General features: G+C 37.8%; 1 protein-coding gene across 1 annotated transcript; it reads left to right on the top strand.

Moving 5' to 3' along the window:
- The first annotated feature begins 9919 nt into the window (after positions 1–9919).
- LOC112735185 (uncharacterized) lies at positions 9920–13111 on the top strand. The gene is made up of 5 exons (XM_025784753.1): positions 9920–10543; positions 11308–11902; positions 11985–12265; positions 12628–12720; positions 12809–13111. The coding sequence occupies exons 1-5, from the start codon at positions 9920–9922 to the stop codon at positions 13109–13111; spliced, it is 1896 nt and encodes a 631-aa protein (XP_025640538.1).
- Positions 13112–18843: the final 5732 nt, after the last annotated feature.

Raw genomic sequence — 18843 nt, 5'->3', positions numbered from 1 at the left:
TGATCATTTATGGTTCATAGCTTTTACCATTTTCCCAATTTTTCCATGTTTTATGTTTATGCCCTCTATGTGTTTGATGAAATGCCAAGCTTAGTTATGGGGTAGATTTCCACCCCTTGGCTTGGGAAAATGAGTTTATGGATTACTAAAGCCATAATGTCCAACATTTAGTGGTAATTCTTTGGGAGTTAGTTGATTCTTATTTCCATTAAAGCTAGCCTTTTATCAACTAGTTTGGTAAGTTGGTTAAGACTTATGGATTAAGGTCAATTATGCTTGCTTGACTTACTCCTCGATGTTTGGGGTTAACTAGGCGAGATTAACTCATGATAATTATCATAGTTGTGGTTATGGCAAGGAAAGGATTCCATAACTCATCCCAAGTCAAGGTTGCATTTATGTTTTGAACCACTTTTCCATTACTTTATAGTTTTACTTGTTCATATTACATACATAGTTCTTTTGTTCTTTCATTAGTTTATTAGTTGCAATTTTGTCTAGTTCTTTTATCTCTTTATTTCTTTATTGCTTTCAATCATTATTGAAAACCCTTGCTTTCCACAACCAAAATTGCGCACTCATCAGCATTAGTTCCTAGGAAGAATGACCCGGGAGTTGAAATACTCTCGATTAAATTGGTTTGAATTGTGACATTATCTTGGATTGAATTTTGATTGAGAGGATCCATTGCCGGTTTGGACTATACTCACAACGGAATTACTTTATCTAGTCTTCCGAATTGGCATAAATTCTCTTATATCAAATTGGCGCCGTTGTCGGGGAACTAGCGTCATGAGTGTTATAGTTTTGGTTGTTGTAAATATGTCCATAGTGTGAATAGCTACTTTTTTGTTGCTTGTTTGCTTTTGTTGGTAATTAGGATTTTGTTTATTTTGTTAATTGATGTCTTCAGTTTTTCATTTTCAATTTTCTCTATGAGTTATCACCCTCTTGGTTTGGAGTTTGGTTGTGCTTATTTTGTAGGGCATGATAACCTCAATTTCAGATTGCATCATGGGATTGGAGCATCAATTTTGGAAGGAGCCACCTTCTCTATATTACAATGAGCCATACCCTTCCCAATGCACATACCCAACCCAAGGATATGGTGGATTTCATCTTGATTATACACCTCCACCACCATATGCCTATGACCCATACCTCCAACATAACCTTCAATCACCACATTTTTAAATACCACACCACTACCACCATACACCTTCTTACATAGCACCTCTAGACACCTACCAACATGAGTCACCTCCCACATATACTACTCTTCTCCCAAACTATGAACCCTCTCTTTCACCACAATATGAAGCTTCCCCACCCTTGGCCCATGACCATCAAGACCTTCAAGCCTTTCTTCAAGTGCAAGAAGGATTTCGAAAGACTCAAGGGCAATTCATGGCTACCATAGCCGAGGCGGTTAACTGTTTAACTCTTCTACGCTTATCCAATATAATCAAGACACTCCTCTCGGAGGATGTGAGGGAACAATTGAAGGATGTAGTGAAGAGGAGAGCATGGAGCCACAAGAAAAAGAAGAAGAGATAGCGCATGAATTGGAACAAGAGGGAGAAAGGGAAGTATGTGAACCGGAGGAGAGAAAGAGAGATATGAGGGAGATTGATCAAGATGAGGATTCCATCATTGATGATTTTTTGTCCTCCTTGATCAATCCTCTTAATGAGCCTAATGAGCCTCTTCCCATTGAGTTTGAGAGAGACATGGAGGTAGACTTCTCACAACCTCCATGTTATAATATGAGTGATGGGGAAGAGGAGGAGGAAGAGGTTGGTGAGGAAGGAGTTGACAACCAAGAACATATTGAGTGGGTGGCAATTTCACCTATGAGCTTCATTGGCCCCCATCAATATGCTATCTTGGAAACGGAATACCAACTCAAGGTCTTTCTTGGGTTGGTACATAGTGGAGAAAGAAGTATTGGTTGCCAAAGGAGTCCAAGAATCTTTGATGAGCGGATAATTTATACGCTTTTTGGCACTGTTTTTACATAGTTTTTAGTATGTTTTAGTTAGTTTTTAGTATATTTTTATTAGTTTTTATTCAAAAATCACATTTCTGAACTTTACTATGAGTTTTTGTATTTTTCTGTGATTTCAGGTATTTTCTGGCTGAAATTGAGGGACTTGAGCGAAAATCTGATTCAGAGGCTAAAGAAGGACTGCAGATGCTGTTGGATTCTGACCTCCTTGCACTCGAAATGGATTTTCTGGAGCTACAAAAACCCAAATGGCGCGCTCTCAATTGCGTTGAAAAGTATACATCCAGGGCTTTCCAGAAATATATAATAGTCCATACTTTGCTTGAGTTTTGACGACGCAAACTGGCGTTCAAACGCCAACTTCCTGCCCTATTCTCGAGTTAAACGCCAGAAACAGGTTGCAAACCAGAGTTAAACGCCAGAAACAGGATACAACCTGGCGTTTAACTCCAAAAAGAGTCTCTACACATGAAAGCTCAATGCTCAGCCCAAGCACACACCAAGTGGGCCTAGAAGTGGATTTCTACATCACTTACTTATCTTATGTACCCCTATCTACTAGTTTAGTATAAAAACTACTTTTAGTGATTTATTTTATATCTCTGGTTAGTCTTTTGAATAATTTTATGTTCAGAGATCACGTTTAGGGGGCTGGCCATTCGGCCATGCCTGGACCTTCATCACTTATGTATTTTCAACGGTAGAGTTTTTACACACCATAGATTAAGGTGTGGAGCTCTGCTGTTCCTCATGAATTAATGCAAAGTACTATTGTTTTCTTATTCAATTCAAGCTTATTCCTATTCTAAGATATTCGCTTGCACTTCAACCATGATGAATATGATGATCTGTGACACTCATCACTATTCTCAACCTATGAACGCGTGCCTGACAACCACTTCCGTTCTACCTTGGATTGAGCGTTTATCTCTTAGCCTCCATTTCGAAATATTGGAGTCTTCGTGGTATAAGCTAGAATTATTCGCGGCCATTCTTGAGATCCAGAAAGTCTAAACCTTGTCTGTGGTATTCCGAGTAGGATCTGAGAAGGGATGACTGTGACGAGCTTCAAACTCGCGAGTGTTGGGCGTAGTGACAGACGCAAAAGGATTACTGGATCCTATTCCAACATGATCGAGAACTGACAGATGATTAGCCGTGCGGTGACAGTGCGCATTTGGACCATTTTCACTGAGAGGACAGGAAGTAGCCATTGACAACGGTGATGTCCCACATACAGCTTGCCATGGAAAGGAGTAGGAATGATTGAATGAAGACAGTAGGAAAGTAGAGATTCAGAAGGAGAAAAGCATCTCCATACGCTTATCTGAAATTCTCACCAATGAATTACATAAGTATTTCTATCCTATTTTATATTTTATTTATATTTAATTATCAAAATCCCATAACCATTTGAATCTGCCTGACTAAGATTTACAAGATGACCATAGCTTGCTTCAAGCCGACAATCTCCGTGGGATCGACCCTTACTCACGTAAGGTTTATTACTTGGACGACCCAGTGCACTTGCTGGTTAGTTGTATCGGAGTTGTGAAAAAGAATTTGAGATTATGAACGTGCGTATTGAGTTTTTGGTGCCGTTGCTAGAGATCAGAATTTCGTGCACCAAGTTTTTGGCGCCGTTGCCGGAGATTGTTTGAGTTTGGACAACTGACGGTTCATCTTGTTGCTCAGATTAGGTAATTTTATTTTAATTTTAAGCTTTTTGTGTTTATTCTTTTTATTTTCGAAAAAAATAAAAAATAAATTATTTTATGGCTTCAAAATTTTTAAGAATGAATTCTAGAGTTTCATGATGATCTGTTGAAGTCTGGCTGGCTGTGAAGCCATGTCTAATCTTTTGGACCGAGGTTTCAACTCATCATCACAAGAGCTTTTTGATTCTCATCAATTCAGCTGTTGTATGCCTGATTTGTATGATAAAGCTTGGCTGGCCATTGGCCATGTCTAGTGTTTTGGACCGAAGCTTTCACTGAAAGCTTGGCTGGCTAGTAAGCCATGTCTAATTCCTGGACTAGAGCTTTAGACTAACATTGCATGATTCCTGGAATTCCTATTAAAAATTTTGAAATCCTTATTTTTCTTTTTCTAAAATAATTTTCGAAAAAATAAAAAAAAATTAATAAAATCATAAAACCAAAAATAATTCGGTGTTTCTTGTTTGAGTCTAGTGTCTAATTGTAAGTTTGGTGTCAATTGCATATTTTTAATTTTCATTAAAATTTTTGAAAACTCATGCATGTGTTCTTCATAATCTTCAAGTTGTTCTTGCATATTTTCCTTGTTTGATCTTTGCATTTTCATGTTTTGTGTCTTTTCTTGTTTTTCATATGCATTTTCAATTTGTTAGTGTCTAAACATTGAAAATTTATAAGTTTGGTGTCTTGCATGTTTTTCTTTTCTTAAAAATTTTCAAAAATAAGTTCTTGGTGTTCATCTTGACATTCAAAGTGTTCTTGCATGCATTGTGTGTTTTTATTCATAATTTTTATGTCTTGTGTCTTTTTTTGTGTTTTTCTCTTTCTTCATTAAAAACTCAAAAATCAAAAAAATATCTTTCCCTTATTCTTCTCATAAAATTCGAATATTTGAGTTGACTTATTCAAAAATTTTAAAAATTTAGTTGTTTCTTATGAGTCAAGTCAAATCTTCAATTTAAAAATCCTATCTTTTCAAAACTTTTTCAAAAATCAAATCTTTTTCATTTTTTTATGATTTTTGAAAATTTTAAAAATGATTTTTAAAATCTTTACTAACAATTAATGTGATTGATTCAAAAATTTTAAGGTTTGTTACTTGCCTATTAAGAAAGATTCCATCTTTAAATTTTAGAATCATATCTTTTTGTTTCTTGTTAATCAAGAAATCAACTTTAATTTTCAAAATCAAATCTTTTTAATTTCCTTTTCAAATATTTTTCAAATTGATTTTCAATCATATCTTTCAGTCATATCTTTTTCAAAACTTAATTTCAAAATCTTTTCTAACTTCTTATCTTTTCAAAATTGATTTTCAAATCTTTTTCAATTAACTACTTAACTTTTTGTTTGATTTTTAAAATTCCTATATTTTTCAAAACCATCTAACTACTTTCCTCTCACCAATTTTCGAAAATCACTAACTTTTTTTTTTAAAAAAAATTCTTTTCATTAACTAATTGTTTTAAATTTCAATTTAATTTTATTTTCCTTCTTAATTTTCGAATACTAACCAATAATTAAAATAAAAACAAAAATATTTTTTTTATTTATTTATTTTATTTTAATTTTCGAATTTCCTTTCTCTTATCTCCTTCTAATTATTTATTTATCTACTAACACTCCTTTTCCACTCAAAATTCGAACCCCCTCTTCTTCTCTGTGTTCGGATTTTTCTATTCTCCTTCTTCTATTCTTCTCTTCTTCTACTCACATAAAGGAATCTCTATACTGTGACATAGAGGATTCCTCTTCTTTTCTGTTCTCTTCTTTTTCATATAAGCAGGAACAGGGATAAAGACATTCTTATTGAAGCTGATCCTGAACCTGAAAGGACTCTTAAGAGGAAACTAAGAGAAGCTAAAGCACAACCCTCTGGAGAGGACCTGACAGAAATTTTCGAAAAAGAAGAAAACATGGCCGAACCCAATAACAATGCCAACAATGCAAGGAAGATGCTTGGTGATTTTATTGCACCCTCTTCTAACTTCTATGAAAGAAGCATCTCAATTCCTGCAATTGGAGCAAACAACTTTGAGCTTAAGCCTCAATTAGTTTCTCTAATGCAGTAGAATTGCAAGTTTCATGGACTTCCAATGGAAGATCCTCATCAGTTTTTAGCTGAATTCTTGCAAATCTGTAACACTGTCAAGACCAATGGAGTTGATCTCGAGGTCTACAGGCTTATGCTTTTCCCTTTTGCTGTAAGAGACAGAGCTAGAACATGGTTGGATTCACAACCTAAGGAAAGCCTGAACTCTTGGGATAAGCTGGTCAGTGCTTTCCTGGCTAAATTCTTTCCACCTCGAAATATGAGCAAGCTTAGAGTGGAAATCCAAACCTTCAGACAGAAGGAAGGTGAATTCCTCTATAAAGCTTGGAAAAGATATAAGCAACTGATCAAAAGGTGTCCTACTGACATGCTTCCATAATGGAGCATCATATGTATATTCTATGACGGTCTGTCTGAGTTGTCAAAAATGTCATTGGACCATTCTGCAGGAGGATCTCTTCATCTGAAAACCCCTACAGAAGCTCAGGAACTCATTGAAATGGTTGAAAATAACCAGTTCATGTACACCTCTGAGAGGAATCTTGTAAAAAATGGGACGCCTCAGAAGAAGGGAGTTCTTGAAATTGATACTCTGAATGCCATATTAGCTCAGAATAAAATATTGACTCAGCAAGTCAATATGATTTCTCAGAGTCTGAATGGATTGCAAGCTGCATCCAACAATACTAAGAAAGCATCTTCTGAAGAAGAAGCTTATGATCCTGAGAACCCTGCAATGGCAGAGGTGAATTACATGGGAGAACCCTATGGAAACACCTATAATCCTTCATGGAGAAATCATCCAAATTTCTCATGGAAGGACCAACAGAATCCTAATCAAGGCTTTAATAATAATAATAATGGTGGAAGAAATAGGTTTAGCAATAGCAAGCCTTTTCCATCATCTTCTCAGCAACAGACAGAGAATTCTGAACAGAGCCATTCTGGCCTGGTAACCATAGTCTCTGATCTATCCAAGACCACACTAAGTTTCATGAATGAAACAAGGTCCTCCATTAGAAATTTGGAGGCACAGGTGGGTCAGTGATAAACCCATATTTTATGATATATTTTGTACTTAATCTGAGTGATTTATTCAATCCTTCACCCACTTATTCATATTAATTGCATGGTTTTACTTTCCCTTCCTTATTATGTGATGTGTGTGAAAAACATGTTTCCTATGCTTTAAAATTAATTATTTTAATTACCTTTATTTCCATTCGATGCCGTGATTAGTGTGTTGAGTAGTTTCATATCTTCTAAGGCAGGAATGACTCAAAGGATGGAAAGGAAACATACCAAAAATGGAAGAAAAGCACAAAACGGAGTTTTTGGAGAAACGGGCATCCACGCGATCGCATGGACGACGCGGCCGCATGCCAAGCGCGAAAAGGCATTGACGCGGCCGCATGACTGACGCGACCGCGCGCCTCGAGCAAAATACATATGACGCGGTCGCATGACTGACGCGACCGCGTGATAAAGAAAACTCCGAATAACGTGACCGCGTGACCCACGCGGACGCGTGACAGAGGCCACGCACCAGAAATTGCAGAAAATGCTCCCAGCGAATTCTGAAGCCCTTTTTGGCCCAAATCCAAGTCCAGAAGGCATAGACTAGAGGTTATGAAGTGGGGGAATGCATCCATTCAAAGGGAGTCTCCACTTTAGTTAGTTTTCATGATTTAGATTTTGTTTAGAGAGAGGTTCTCTCCTCTCTCTCTCCTCTTTTTAGGATTAGGATTTAGAATTAGGATTTTATTCGCTTTCAGGATTATCTCTTTATCAGGTTCAATGTTCTTTTACTTTATATTTATCTCTTACTTTCAGATACTTTAATGCTTATATTAGTTATGTTGCCTATCTGGCTTATGCTACATTCATGTTATGATTTTCTTAATTAATGTTATTTGAGGTATTTTAATTTAATATTGCTTTCTTTATTTACATTATTATTATTCCCAATCTAAAGACATTTTTATGCTAGTAGATTTACTTTTCTTCTTTTGGTCTTGGTTAAGAAATCAGTAACTCAGGAGTTATCAAACTCAAACATGATTGATAATTGTTATCTTTGTTAATTAAATTGAACTTCAATAATCCCAATCTTTTCTTAGGAAATAAATAGGATTCGAAGATCAAACCAATTAATCCCTTGACCTTCCTTTATCTTAGTAAAGGTTAACAAAGTGGAATTCAGATTCAATTTTCATCATCATTGATAAGGATAGTTAGGATAGGACCTCTAGTTTCTCATACCTTGCTAAAAGTTTATTTTACAGTTATTTATTTATTTACAGTCATCTACTTATTTTACTTGCCATTTAAATTACTTGTTCTTCATTTACTTTAGAGTAAATGCCCTTTCCGGTCCCTAACAATTTGCCCGATCGACTTCCCACCCCCTAAGAAATCTAAATACCCAAATCAATCCCTATCTATTATGATTTCAGTACGTTCCAGTCTCTGCAACCGGATCCGAGCAGGTCACTGGCTGATGTGTCAGTAACTTGTCCACGTGGGTTTCTCTCCTTCATAATTGGCACAAATCGCCCCCTGTACCTTTGTTGAAACGCTGCGTTTCATTATGAGCGTTATTCCATAAAACACCTTCCTCTCCCTCTTCATTTACATTTGGCCCTAACTCTGAAACCTTTCTCCTTCCCTCCAAAAGAGCGTTACGTTGAGGACGTGCGATCCTGCTGCACCACTGTGTGGGAAGACATTGGAAGCATTTGGCAAGTTTCTTTGAAACGGTAAGCAATCTTTCGTTCTCTTCTACTTACTTTATGTTTCACTGTAGTCAAATTGAGGAGTGTGTCAGATAGTGGGAGTGAAATTAGCTTTGATAACTCAGTTCTCCTCTGCATGTTGATTAGGGTGGATGGGGTGAAGCACTAGCTTTGTTTGATGAGTTAGGGTTGTTGTAAAACTATAATAGTGATGTTAACTTTGAAAGTTTCTACCTTTTTGCTTATTGATGAGTTAAGAATTCTTAACTGATAGATATTTTAGTCTATTTGCTGTTGATTAAGTTTGAAGTATAGCTCTGTTACTGAGTTATAGTTTGGATTTTTACAGATGTCTGTGTTTGTTATCCCTATTTTTCATCATGGTGGGATACTCAAGAAAGATCCAAATGGAGTGCTACGGTACGTAGATATAAAGATTGAAAAATTTCCACCCATGGATGTTGATTTTGTCAACAAGAAGGACTTGGAAGAACTCTTCAGGGGATTAGGTTATATAGAATACAAAGAAATTTACTGGCTTGATCCAGCAGCAAGAAACCTGGAGTTTGGGCTTCATATCCTTAAGGGTGACCAGGATATTAATGACATGTGTGAAGCCACTCTAAGTTGTCCAGATAGAAATGAGTTCTACATCTACTTTGAGCACCCGGTAAGTCAACCAATGGCAGTCGAACCAGAGGCAGAACCAGAGGAAGAGCCCGTTGTGGTCACAGAGGAATCCTCATCGGATGATGGATACGAGAGTGCCGAGGATGAGGCCTACAAGCCTCCTCCTCCTAGTTTTGAGACTGATAGTAGTGATATTGAGTCACCAAAAAGACATGGAAAAAAAATAAAGGAAAAAGCATCTGTGTCTCCATCAAACAAGAAGAAAGTGTCACCTAAGAAAAATGGTAAGAAATCATCAAAGAGGTATACTGGGAGGAGGAGGAAGAGACATGTGCTATACGGTGAATCTAGTAAAGGAAATCGAACTGAGACACCTCCTAGTGGGTTGGGTTCTGCCCAACGGCCAGTAGAAACAGATATGGGAGGGCCAGTAGAAGATGAACTAGGAGGTCCAGCAGTGGTTAATGAGAAGAGTGACAGTGATTACTACAACTATGAATATGCTTCTGAAGAGTGTCATACCCTGGTATCTTCTGAGGATGAGAGAACAATGCACGGACTTGATTTCAATGAAGAAAATGAATATGGAGAGGTTCGGTTTGAGCTTGGAATGCAATTTTCGACTATAGAGATATTTAAGAAGGCCTTGAAGGATGTATTTGTTTGGGATGGAAGAGATTGCATGTATATCAAGAATGAGAAGGAGAGGGTCAGGGCTAGATGTGCGAAGGAGAACTGTCCATGGTTAATATATGTGGCAAGGAACTAAAAAACAATGGCATTTGAGATAAAAACATTTCACAACAAGCATACATGTGGAAGGGATTATGGAAGCAATTTGGCCGATAAGGCATGGGTCACAGATAAGCTGGAAAAAAGGTTGGCAACACAGCCTAAGCTAACACCGAGGGAAGCAACGGAGCATATGAAACAGGACTACAATGTTCAGGTCCATCCAAAAATGATCCAAAGGGCTTTGAAAGCAGCCAGGGAAATTGTTGTTGGGAATGACAAGGCACAATATGGGAAGTTGTGGGATTATTTACAAGAGTTGCACAGGAGTAACCCAGGCAGCACGGCTGACATGTGTGTTGACCCAATTCCGCAATCTCTACCGCTGTTTGACAAAATTTACATATGTTTAGATGCGTGCAGAAATGGTTTTGTTAAGGGTTGTAGACCACTAATAGGCCTAGATGGATGCTTTTTAAAAGGGTATTATGGAGGCCAACTCCTAACTGCAATGTCACTTGATGCTAACAACCATGTATTCGTTATTGCATATGCTGTTACAAGAGCAGAAAATACAGAGAACTGGATGTGGTTCTTAACTCGACTTCAGGATGATTTGGGAGACCATCAAGTGCGTGGATGGAATCTCATGTCCGACCAACAGAAGGTAACATCATTTGCCAACCTATTCTGATATTGATTATAATTCTGCAGAGTTTAGTTGGATTATAGTGTAGATATTGTTTAGATTATTAGATATTGTTTTATAAATACAAGTCTGCACAATATAATTGACTTATTAGATATAGACTTCTGTTGCATATGTTGGATTATAATTAGATGTTTGTAACAGTTATAATTGGCATGCCATTTTCAGTTTTATAAATGCAATTCTGCACAATATAATTGACTTATAATTAGTTTATGTCTATAGACCTCTGTTGCACATGTTGGATTATAATTAGATGTTTGTAACAGTTATAATTGGCATGCCATTTTCAGTTTTATAAATGCAATTCTGCACAATATAATTGACTTATAATTAGTTTATGTCTATAGACCTCTGTTGTACATGTTGGATTATAATTAGATGTTTGTAACAGTTATAATTGGCATGCCATTTTCAGTTTTATAAATGCATTTTTGCACAATATAATTGACTTATAATTAGTTTATGGCTATAGACTTATGTTGCACATGTTGGATTATAATTAGATGTTTGTAACAGTTATAATTGGCATGCCATTTTCAGTTTTATAAATGCATTTCTGCACAATATGATTGACTTATAATTAGATGTTTGTAACAATTATAATTGGCATGCCTTTTTCAGTTTAATAAAATGCAATTTTGACAATATAACTAAATTATAATTAGATGTCTGTAGCAATTATAAAGGACTTATATTTGGTTTTTAAACCAAACTTGTAGGGACTTATGCATGCTACAAAGGAAGTCATGCCCTATGCACACCATAGAAATTGTGTGTTGCACATTTGGAAGAATCTTCAACAAAAATTCAATAACAAGCAGGTAAAGGGACTGTTATGGCATGCTGTCAAGTGCACTACTCAGGTGCAGTTCAAAGCATCAATGGAGAAGTTTAAAAGTGAGTGCCGCGGAGGATGGGAGTATATGAATCAATTTGACCTAGCAGCTTGGTGCAAGGCATATTTCAGTCATGGTCCGAAGAATGACAGCCTCACCAATAACATGTGTGAGGTTCGGAATTCTATGATAGTTGAGGCTAGGGAGAAGCCGATTCTAACAATGTGTGAAGAGATAAGGTGTACAATAATGAAAAAGATGGCCAAGCACAAGAGAATTTTAGGGAGGTGCACTGGGAAACTGGCACCAGCACAGCAGTGGAGACTTGACAAGCACATTAAACTACAGAGTCATAAATGGAATGCACAATGGAGCGGAGATAATGACAGGGTTCTATTTGAAGTTACTAGGGGAAAACACAAATTGGGTGTCAATATCCAACAACATACATGCACTTGCAATACATGGCAGTTGACAGGTAAACATTAATTATAATTCTTGTCTTGTTATTTTCACATTTTTTACCGCATCATATTCATGTTTTTATTGCTGTTGTATAGGGTTGCCATGTGTCCACGCAGTTGCTGCTATCTCTAAGTTGAGAATTAAGGCTGCCGAAGACTTTGTGAGCCCTTATCTCACTATGGATTCTGTGAGGAAAACATATGACTTATGTGTAAATCTGGTGAACAGCGAAGAATTTTGGGAGAAGACAAACCATCCAAAGCCACAACCCCCCAGGATAGTAAGACCAGCTGGTCGTCCAAAGAAACGCAGGACTGATTCCGGTGCACCCCATCCCCCTCCAGTGATTGGCGACAAAGTGAGAAGAACTTTTCAGGTAACGTGTAGCAAATGCGGGGAGAAGGGGCATTATTATAAAACATGCAAGGGAGCACCAGCTAAACCCGACTAGCAACCAAAAAGAAAGAAGGCAAAAGCGGCTAGCAAAGCTTTGGTTGTGATGACTGAAAATTTAGCTCCTGCCCCTCACCCTATAGGGAATGTGGCTGGTATTGATGGTGGTGTAAATAACATACATGTTGAAGAACCTGAACCTATTCACCTGGACCCTCTTGTAAGTTTTTTTCTTTGGACAAGTATTTTGTAACTCGTATACATTTTGGGTTGTGTCTTTGAGTATTCACAATGAGTTAATATTTGAAAACATATGTGGCTACAAAACATGTTTCTGTCATACAGGATACGGCTAGGAAAAACAAGAAAAAAATGCCAAAGAGGCCACATGTAGAGCCAGATGAGATAAACATTTCACAAAATGCCCCAACTGCAGAGGTAAATAGACACACCATAGTTCTGTACTTTTTTTGAACACAAAAGTTGTAGTTTGGAGTCCAAATGTGATTCACTATTGTTTTACCAGGTTCCAGGAATTGATGAAACAACTCTAATGAATCAGGCCACAACTCAGGCATCAAAGGCTCAGCCCCATTATGCAGCACCAAAGTTTAGGCCCAAACAGAGTGTCAGAAGGCCCCCAGGTCCTCTAGTGCAACCCAACGAACCTCCTCACAATATACAAGCCCAACCAGAAGGACAAGGCTTAGAGAGAACCTCTCATACAATCTCCAATGAAACTTTGGCAGCAGCTAGCACTGGGACCTCATCAAGGCTATTCAAGTTCATTCCAACTCCAGGAATGAAGCCTCCACCAAAAAAACAGTGAAAGAACTTGCTATATGGATATTATGTTGTTTAGGAAATGTAGAACTTTGGTTTAGGGGGAGACTCTATCTTAGTTATTTTGGTTATAGTGTTGATGTTATGATTAGGTTCTGATTTGAAGTCTACATAATACTCAATGTTGATTTAGAGATACAGTCAATTTTTTTGGTTTTTGTTTTAGTATCAAGTTGAAAAAACACACATGGTCTTCTGAGTGAAACTTCTGGAGCAGGTCATATTTTGGAGTGAACTTTTTGTAAAATACTCATGCTTTGGTTTGTGAATCACTTAATCACTTTATATGTTGGTTTCAACTATTATGAAACTCTCAGGAATTGGAGTGCAATTCCAAATTTCTCACAAATTTGAATATTTATTTACATTGTTATCTTCATAGACATGTGTTTCACAAACTCATAATAATACAATATGATAATATCTCAATACACTATTTTAAATTCTAATAACTACATGAAATAAAATAAATTAAGTATTACTGTATTAGAGTAAATAATCATAACATCAGTTGTTGTCTTCATACAAGCTATGAATTTCAACAAAAATACATTAAGTAGTTGTCTTCTATTTACATAACTTTGCACACTAAATCAAATTCACATTTTTCTCAATTAACCCACTACAAATTGATGAAATTATAAGTGTAACTGCAATTCCAACTAAAAAATTGGTTAATGTTCTGCATTTAGTGTTGCCTCCAAATGTTTTTTCAATTTTCTGCTTTGCCATCATTACTTCCAGTGCCTCCAATCTTTCTTCCATCGTCTTCAAACTTTCAACCACACCATTCTGATTGACATAAGCTTTATGTGAATATGACTCAATATATTCATCAAGCCAAGCAAAGTATTTGCAATGTGGAGCTGCGGTCTGCAACAAATAACACTCCATGGTAATGGCAAGGAATTTTGAAACAAAACTAAAATTGAAAAATGATTACCTTAAAATAAGAGCAACCAAAAAAAAGTCTGTTCGGATTTTCTGCAGTGCTAGATTGAAACAATATTGCATATGTGCCACAATGACATCTGGGTGCTACAAATCTTTTCTTGCCTTGGTTTGCCTTTTCTCCTATACTCCCAGTGGAACCCAGAGTCGGACTCCAGCACAAATTCTTCCCAGCTTCATTGCTTTCTTCCACGGTTCGTGAAGAAGAGTCTCTGACTTTCATAGCCATATTGTTCTTCAGGAGAAAACCCTTTATCTTCACTCTACACACAATGAAGACAACGAAGAATAAAGAAAAAACCCTAAATAACTATAAACAGCCAGGAGATAACGCTCATAATGAAACGCAGCGTTTCAACAAAGGTACAGGGGGCGATTTGTCCCAATTATGAAGGAGAGAAACCCACGTGGACAAGTTACTGACACATCAGCCAGTGACCTGCTCGGATCCGGTTGCAGGGACTGGAACGTACTGAAATCATAATAGATAGGGATCGATTTGGGTATTTAGATTTCTTAGGGGGTGGGAAGTCCATCGGGCAAATTGTTAGGGCCCGGAAAGGACATTTACTCTTTACTTTATTTGCTAATTAAACTATTCACTCCTCATTCTCAAAACCCCAATTTACAACCTCCATAACCAATAATAAGAACATACTTCCCTGCAGTTCCTTGAGAAGACGACCCGAGGTTTGAATACTTTGGTTATCAATTTATTTAGGGGTTTGTTACTTGTGACAACCGAAACGTTTGTAAGAAATGACTTTTGTTGGTTTAGAAGCTATACCTGCAACGAGGATTTATCTTCAAATTTCTAGACCACGCAAAAGTTCTCTCATCAAAATGGCGCCGTTGCCGGGGAACTGCAATCGTGTGCCTTATTATTGGTTATTGTAAATATATTTTTTTACTTGTTTATTTGTCTTTATTTTTCCCCTCTTTATTTCTTTTTAGCTACTATGAATTCTCACCCCTTCCGCTTTGAGTTTGGTTCTAATGTTATTGAAAGGAATGGAAGTTATAACAGGAACATGCATCAAGGTCAGAGCAACCAAAGATGGATGGAGCCAAGAGGATCTGATCAACCCTTTAAGCAATAATACCCTCCAAGATATCATGGATAAAGACCATTCTACAATGCATACCAAGCAAATAGACATGGTGGACAACCTCGTAGTTACCAACAAGCCCCACCATGTGCTTATAGGCCATCCTCTCAACATAACCTCGAACCACCACACTCACAAGCTCCTTTTCACCATTCACCACCGTATGATCCTCATTTACCCCGATTCCAATCCAATTACTCCCAAACATCACCACTTCCCAATGTACCAAATCCAAATCTATCACCCCGAGAATCAGAGGTTCGCCTCAAGGAAACAGTAAATCAACTTCAAACAATCCTTCATCAACTGGAGCAAGCAGTAAGTCAATTATATGCTAGACATTCGAATATTCAAGGACCTCCTGATGAGCGGATAATTTATACGCTTTTTGGCATTGTTTTTACATAGTTTTCAGTATAATTTAGTTAGTTTTTAGTATATTTTTATTAGTTTTTAATTAAAATTCACATTTCTAGACTTTACTATGAGTTCGTGTATTTTTCTGTGATTTCAGGTAATTTCTGGCTGAAATTGAGGGACTTGAGCAAAAATCAGATTCAGAGGTTGAAGAAGGACTGCAGATGCTGTTGGATTTTGACCTCCCTGCACTCAAAGTAGATTTTCTGGAGCTACAGAACTCCAAATGGTGCGCTCTCAATTGCGTTGAAAAGTAGACATCCAGGGCTTTCCAGCAATATATAATAGTCCTTACTTTGATTAAGGATAGACGATGTAAACTGGCGTTGAACGCCAGTTCCATGCTGCATTCTGGAGTCAAACGCCAGAAACAGGTTGCAAAGTGGAATTAAACGCCAGAAACAGGTTACAAACTGGCGTTTAACTCCAAGAAAGACCTCTACACATGTAAAGCTCAATGCTCAGCCCAAGCACACACCAAGTGGGCCCCAGAAGTGGATTTCTGCATCATTTACTCATTTCTGTAAACCCTAGTAACTAGTTTAGTATAAATAGGACTTTTTACTATTGTATTTACATTCTCTTTGATTAGTTTTATGCTATCTTAGACCTTTATGGGGGCTGGCCATTCGGCCATGCCTGAAACTTCATCACTTATGTATTTTCAACGGTAGAGTTTCTACACACCATAGATTAAGGTGTGGAGCTCTGCTGTTCCTCAAAGATTAATGCAAAGTACTACTGTTTTTCTATTCAATTCAAGCTTATTCCTATTCTAAGATATCCATTCGCACCCAAGAACATGATGAATGTGATGATTATGTGACGCTCATCATCATTCTCACTTATGAACGCGTGCCTGACAAACACTTCCGTTCTACATGCAAACAAGCTAGAATGAATATCTCTTAGATATCTAATACAGGGGACCGAGTCCGAGATATTAGAATCTTTGTGGTATAAGTTAGAACCCATGGATGGCCATTCTTGAGATCCGGAAAGTCTAAACCTTGTCTGTGGTATTCCGAGTAGGATCTGGAAAGGGATGGCTGTGACGAGCTTCAAACTCGTAAGTGCTGGGCGTAGTGACAGACGCAAAAGGATAGTAAATCCTATTCCAGTATGATCGATAACCGCCAGATGATTAGCCATGCAGTGATAGCGCATTGGACCATTTTCACAGAGAGGATGGGATGTAGCCATTGACAACGGTGATGCCTGATGAGCGGATAATTTATACGCTTTTCGGCATTGTTTTTAGTATGTTTTTAGTAGGATCTAGTTACTTTTAGGGATGTTTTCATTAGTTTTTATGTTAAATTCACATTTCTAGACTTTACTATGAGTTTGTGTGTTTTTCTGTGATTTCAGGTATTTTCTGGCTGAAATTAAGGGACTTGAGCAAAAATCAGATTCAGAGGTTGAAGAAGGACTGCTGATGCTGTTGGATTCTGACCTCCCTACACTCAAAATGGATTTTCTAAAGCTACAGAACCCAAAATGGCGCGCTTCCAATTGCGTTGGAAAGTCGACATCCAGGGCTTTCCAACAATATATAATAGTCCATACTTTGGCCAAGAATAGACGACGTAAACTGGTGTTCAACACCAGCCTTCTACCCAAACCTGGCGTCCAGCGCCAGAAAAGGAGCCAAAACCAGAGTTGAACGCCCAAACTGGCACAAAAACTGGCGTTCAACTCCACAAATGGCCTCTGCACGTGCAACACTCAAGCTCAGCCCAAACACACACCAAGTGGGCCCAGGAAGTGGATTTATGCATCAATTACTTACTCATGTAAACCCTAGTAGCTAGTTTATTATAAATAGGACCTCTTACTATTGTATTAGACATCTTTGGTCTCATTTTTAATCCATTGTTCATCTTAGGAGACTATTGATCATGCTTTAGGGGGCTGGCCATCTCGGCCATGCCTGAACCTTCACTTATGTATTTTCATACGGTAGAGTTTCTACACTCCATAGATTAAGGTGTGGAGCTCTGCTGTTCCTCAAAGATTTATGCAAAGTACTACTGTTTTCTATTCAATTCATCTTATTTCACTTCTAAGATATCCATTCGCACCCAAGAACGTGATGAAGGTGATGATTATGTGTGACGCTCATCATCCTTCTCCTTTATGAACGCGTGCCTGACAAACACTCCTGTTCTACATGAAATAAGCTAGAATGAATATCTCTTAGATCTCCTAACCGGAATCTTCGTGGCGTAAGCTAGAATGATGGCGGCATTCAAGAGAATCCGGAAGGTCTAAACCTTGTCTGTGGTATTCCGAGTAGGATTCAATGATTGAATGGCTGTGACGAGCTCCTAACTCGCGATTGCAGGGCGTTAGTGACAGACGCAAAAGGATAGTAAATCCTACTCCAGCATGATCGAGAACCGACAGATGAATAGCCGTGCCGTGACAGGGTGCGTGAGCATATTATTCACTGAGAGGATAAGATGAAGCCATTGGCATGGGTGATGCCTCCAGACGATTAGCCGTGCCGTGACAGGGCATTGGATCATTTTCCCGAGAGATGACCGAAAGTAGCCATTGACAATGGTGATGTATCACATAAAGCCAGCCATGGAAAGGAGTGAGACTGATTGGATGAAGATAGCAGGAAAGCAGAGGTTCAGAGGAACGAAAAGCATCTCCATTCGCTTATCTGAAATTCCTACCAATGAGTTACATAAGTACCTCTATCCCTATTCTATTATATAATATTCGAAAACACCCTTTTCACTTTATATCCGCCTGACTGAGATTTGCAAGGTGACCATAGCTTGCTTCATACCAACAATCTCCGTGGGATTCGACCCTTACTCACGTAAGGTATTACTTGGACGACCCAGTGCACTTGCTGGTTAGTTGTATCGAAGTTGTGACAAATTATGAATGTGTAATCACGATTACGCGTACCAAGTTGCTCACGTGCCAGGAATAGTTTGAGCCTGAACATCACAATTTCGTGCACCAAGTTTTTGGCGCCGTTGCCAGGGATTGTTTGAGTTTTCGGCAAGCTTTTGGTCCGGTAACATCAGTGCCAAGTTTGATCCGGCAACAGCACCAAGTTTTTGGCGCCGTTGCCGGGGATTGTTTGAGTTTGGACAACTGACGGTTCATCTTGTTGCTCATATTAGGTAATTTTCTTTTTGTTTTTCTTTCAAAAAATTTTTCAAAAATATTTCAAAATTTTCTTCTATGTTTTCGAAAAAAAAATTAAATAATATAA

This window comes from Arachis hypogaea, chromosome 13 (assembly GCF_003086295.3).
Source record: "Arachis hypogaea cultivar Tifrunner chromosome 13, arahy.Tifrunner.gnm2.J5K5, whole genome shotgun sequence".
NCBI lineage: Eukaryota > Viridiplantae > Streptophyta > Magnoliopsida > Fabales > Fabaceae > Arachis > Arachis hypogaea.
Note: the sequence above shows the minus strand (reverse complement) of the source record. Positions and strands in the feature narration are given on the sequence as shown.

What these genes read in the sequence shown, in the direction of transcription:
- LOC112735185 (XM_025784753.1), top strand. Translation starts at nt 9,920, where the DNA reads ATGGCATTTGAGATAAAAACATTTCACAACAAGCATACATGTGGAAGG. An exon ending in CAATACATGGCAGTTGACAG is followed by an intron (nt 11,903 to 11,984) that starts GTAAACATTAAT and finishes GCTGTTGTATAG; the next exon opens with GGTTGCCATGTGTCCACGCA. An exon ending in AAGTGAGAAGAACTTTTCAG is followed by an intron (nt 12,266 to 12,627) that starts GTAACGTGTAGC and finishes TCTGTCATACAG; the next exon opens with GATACGGCTAGGAAAAACAA.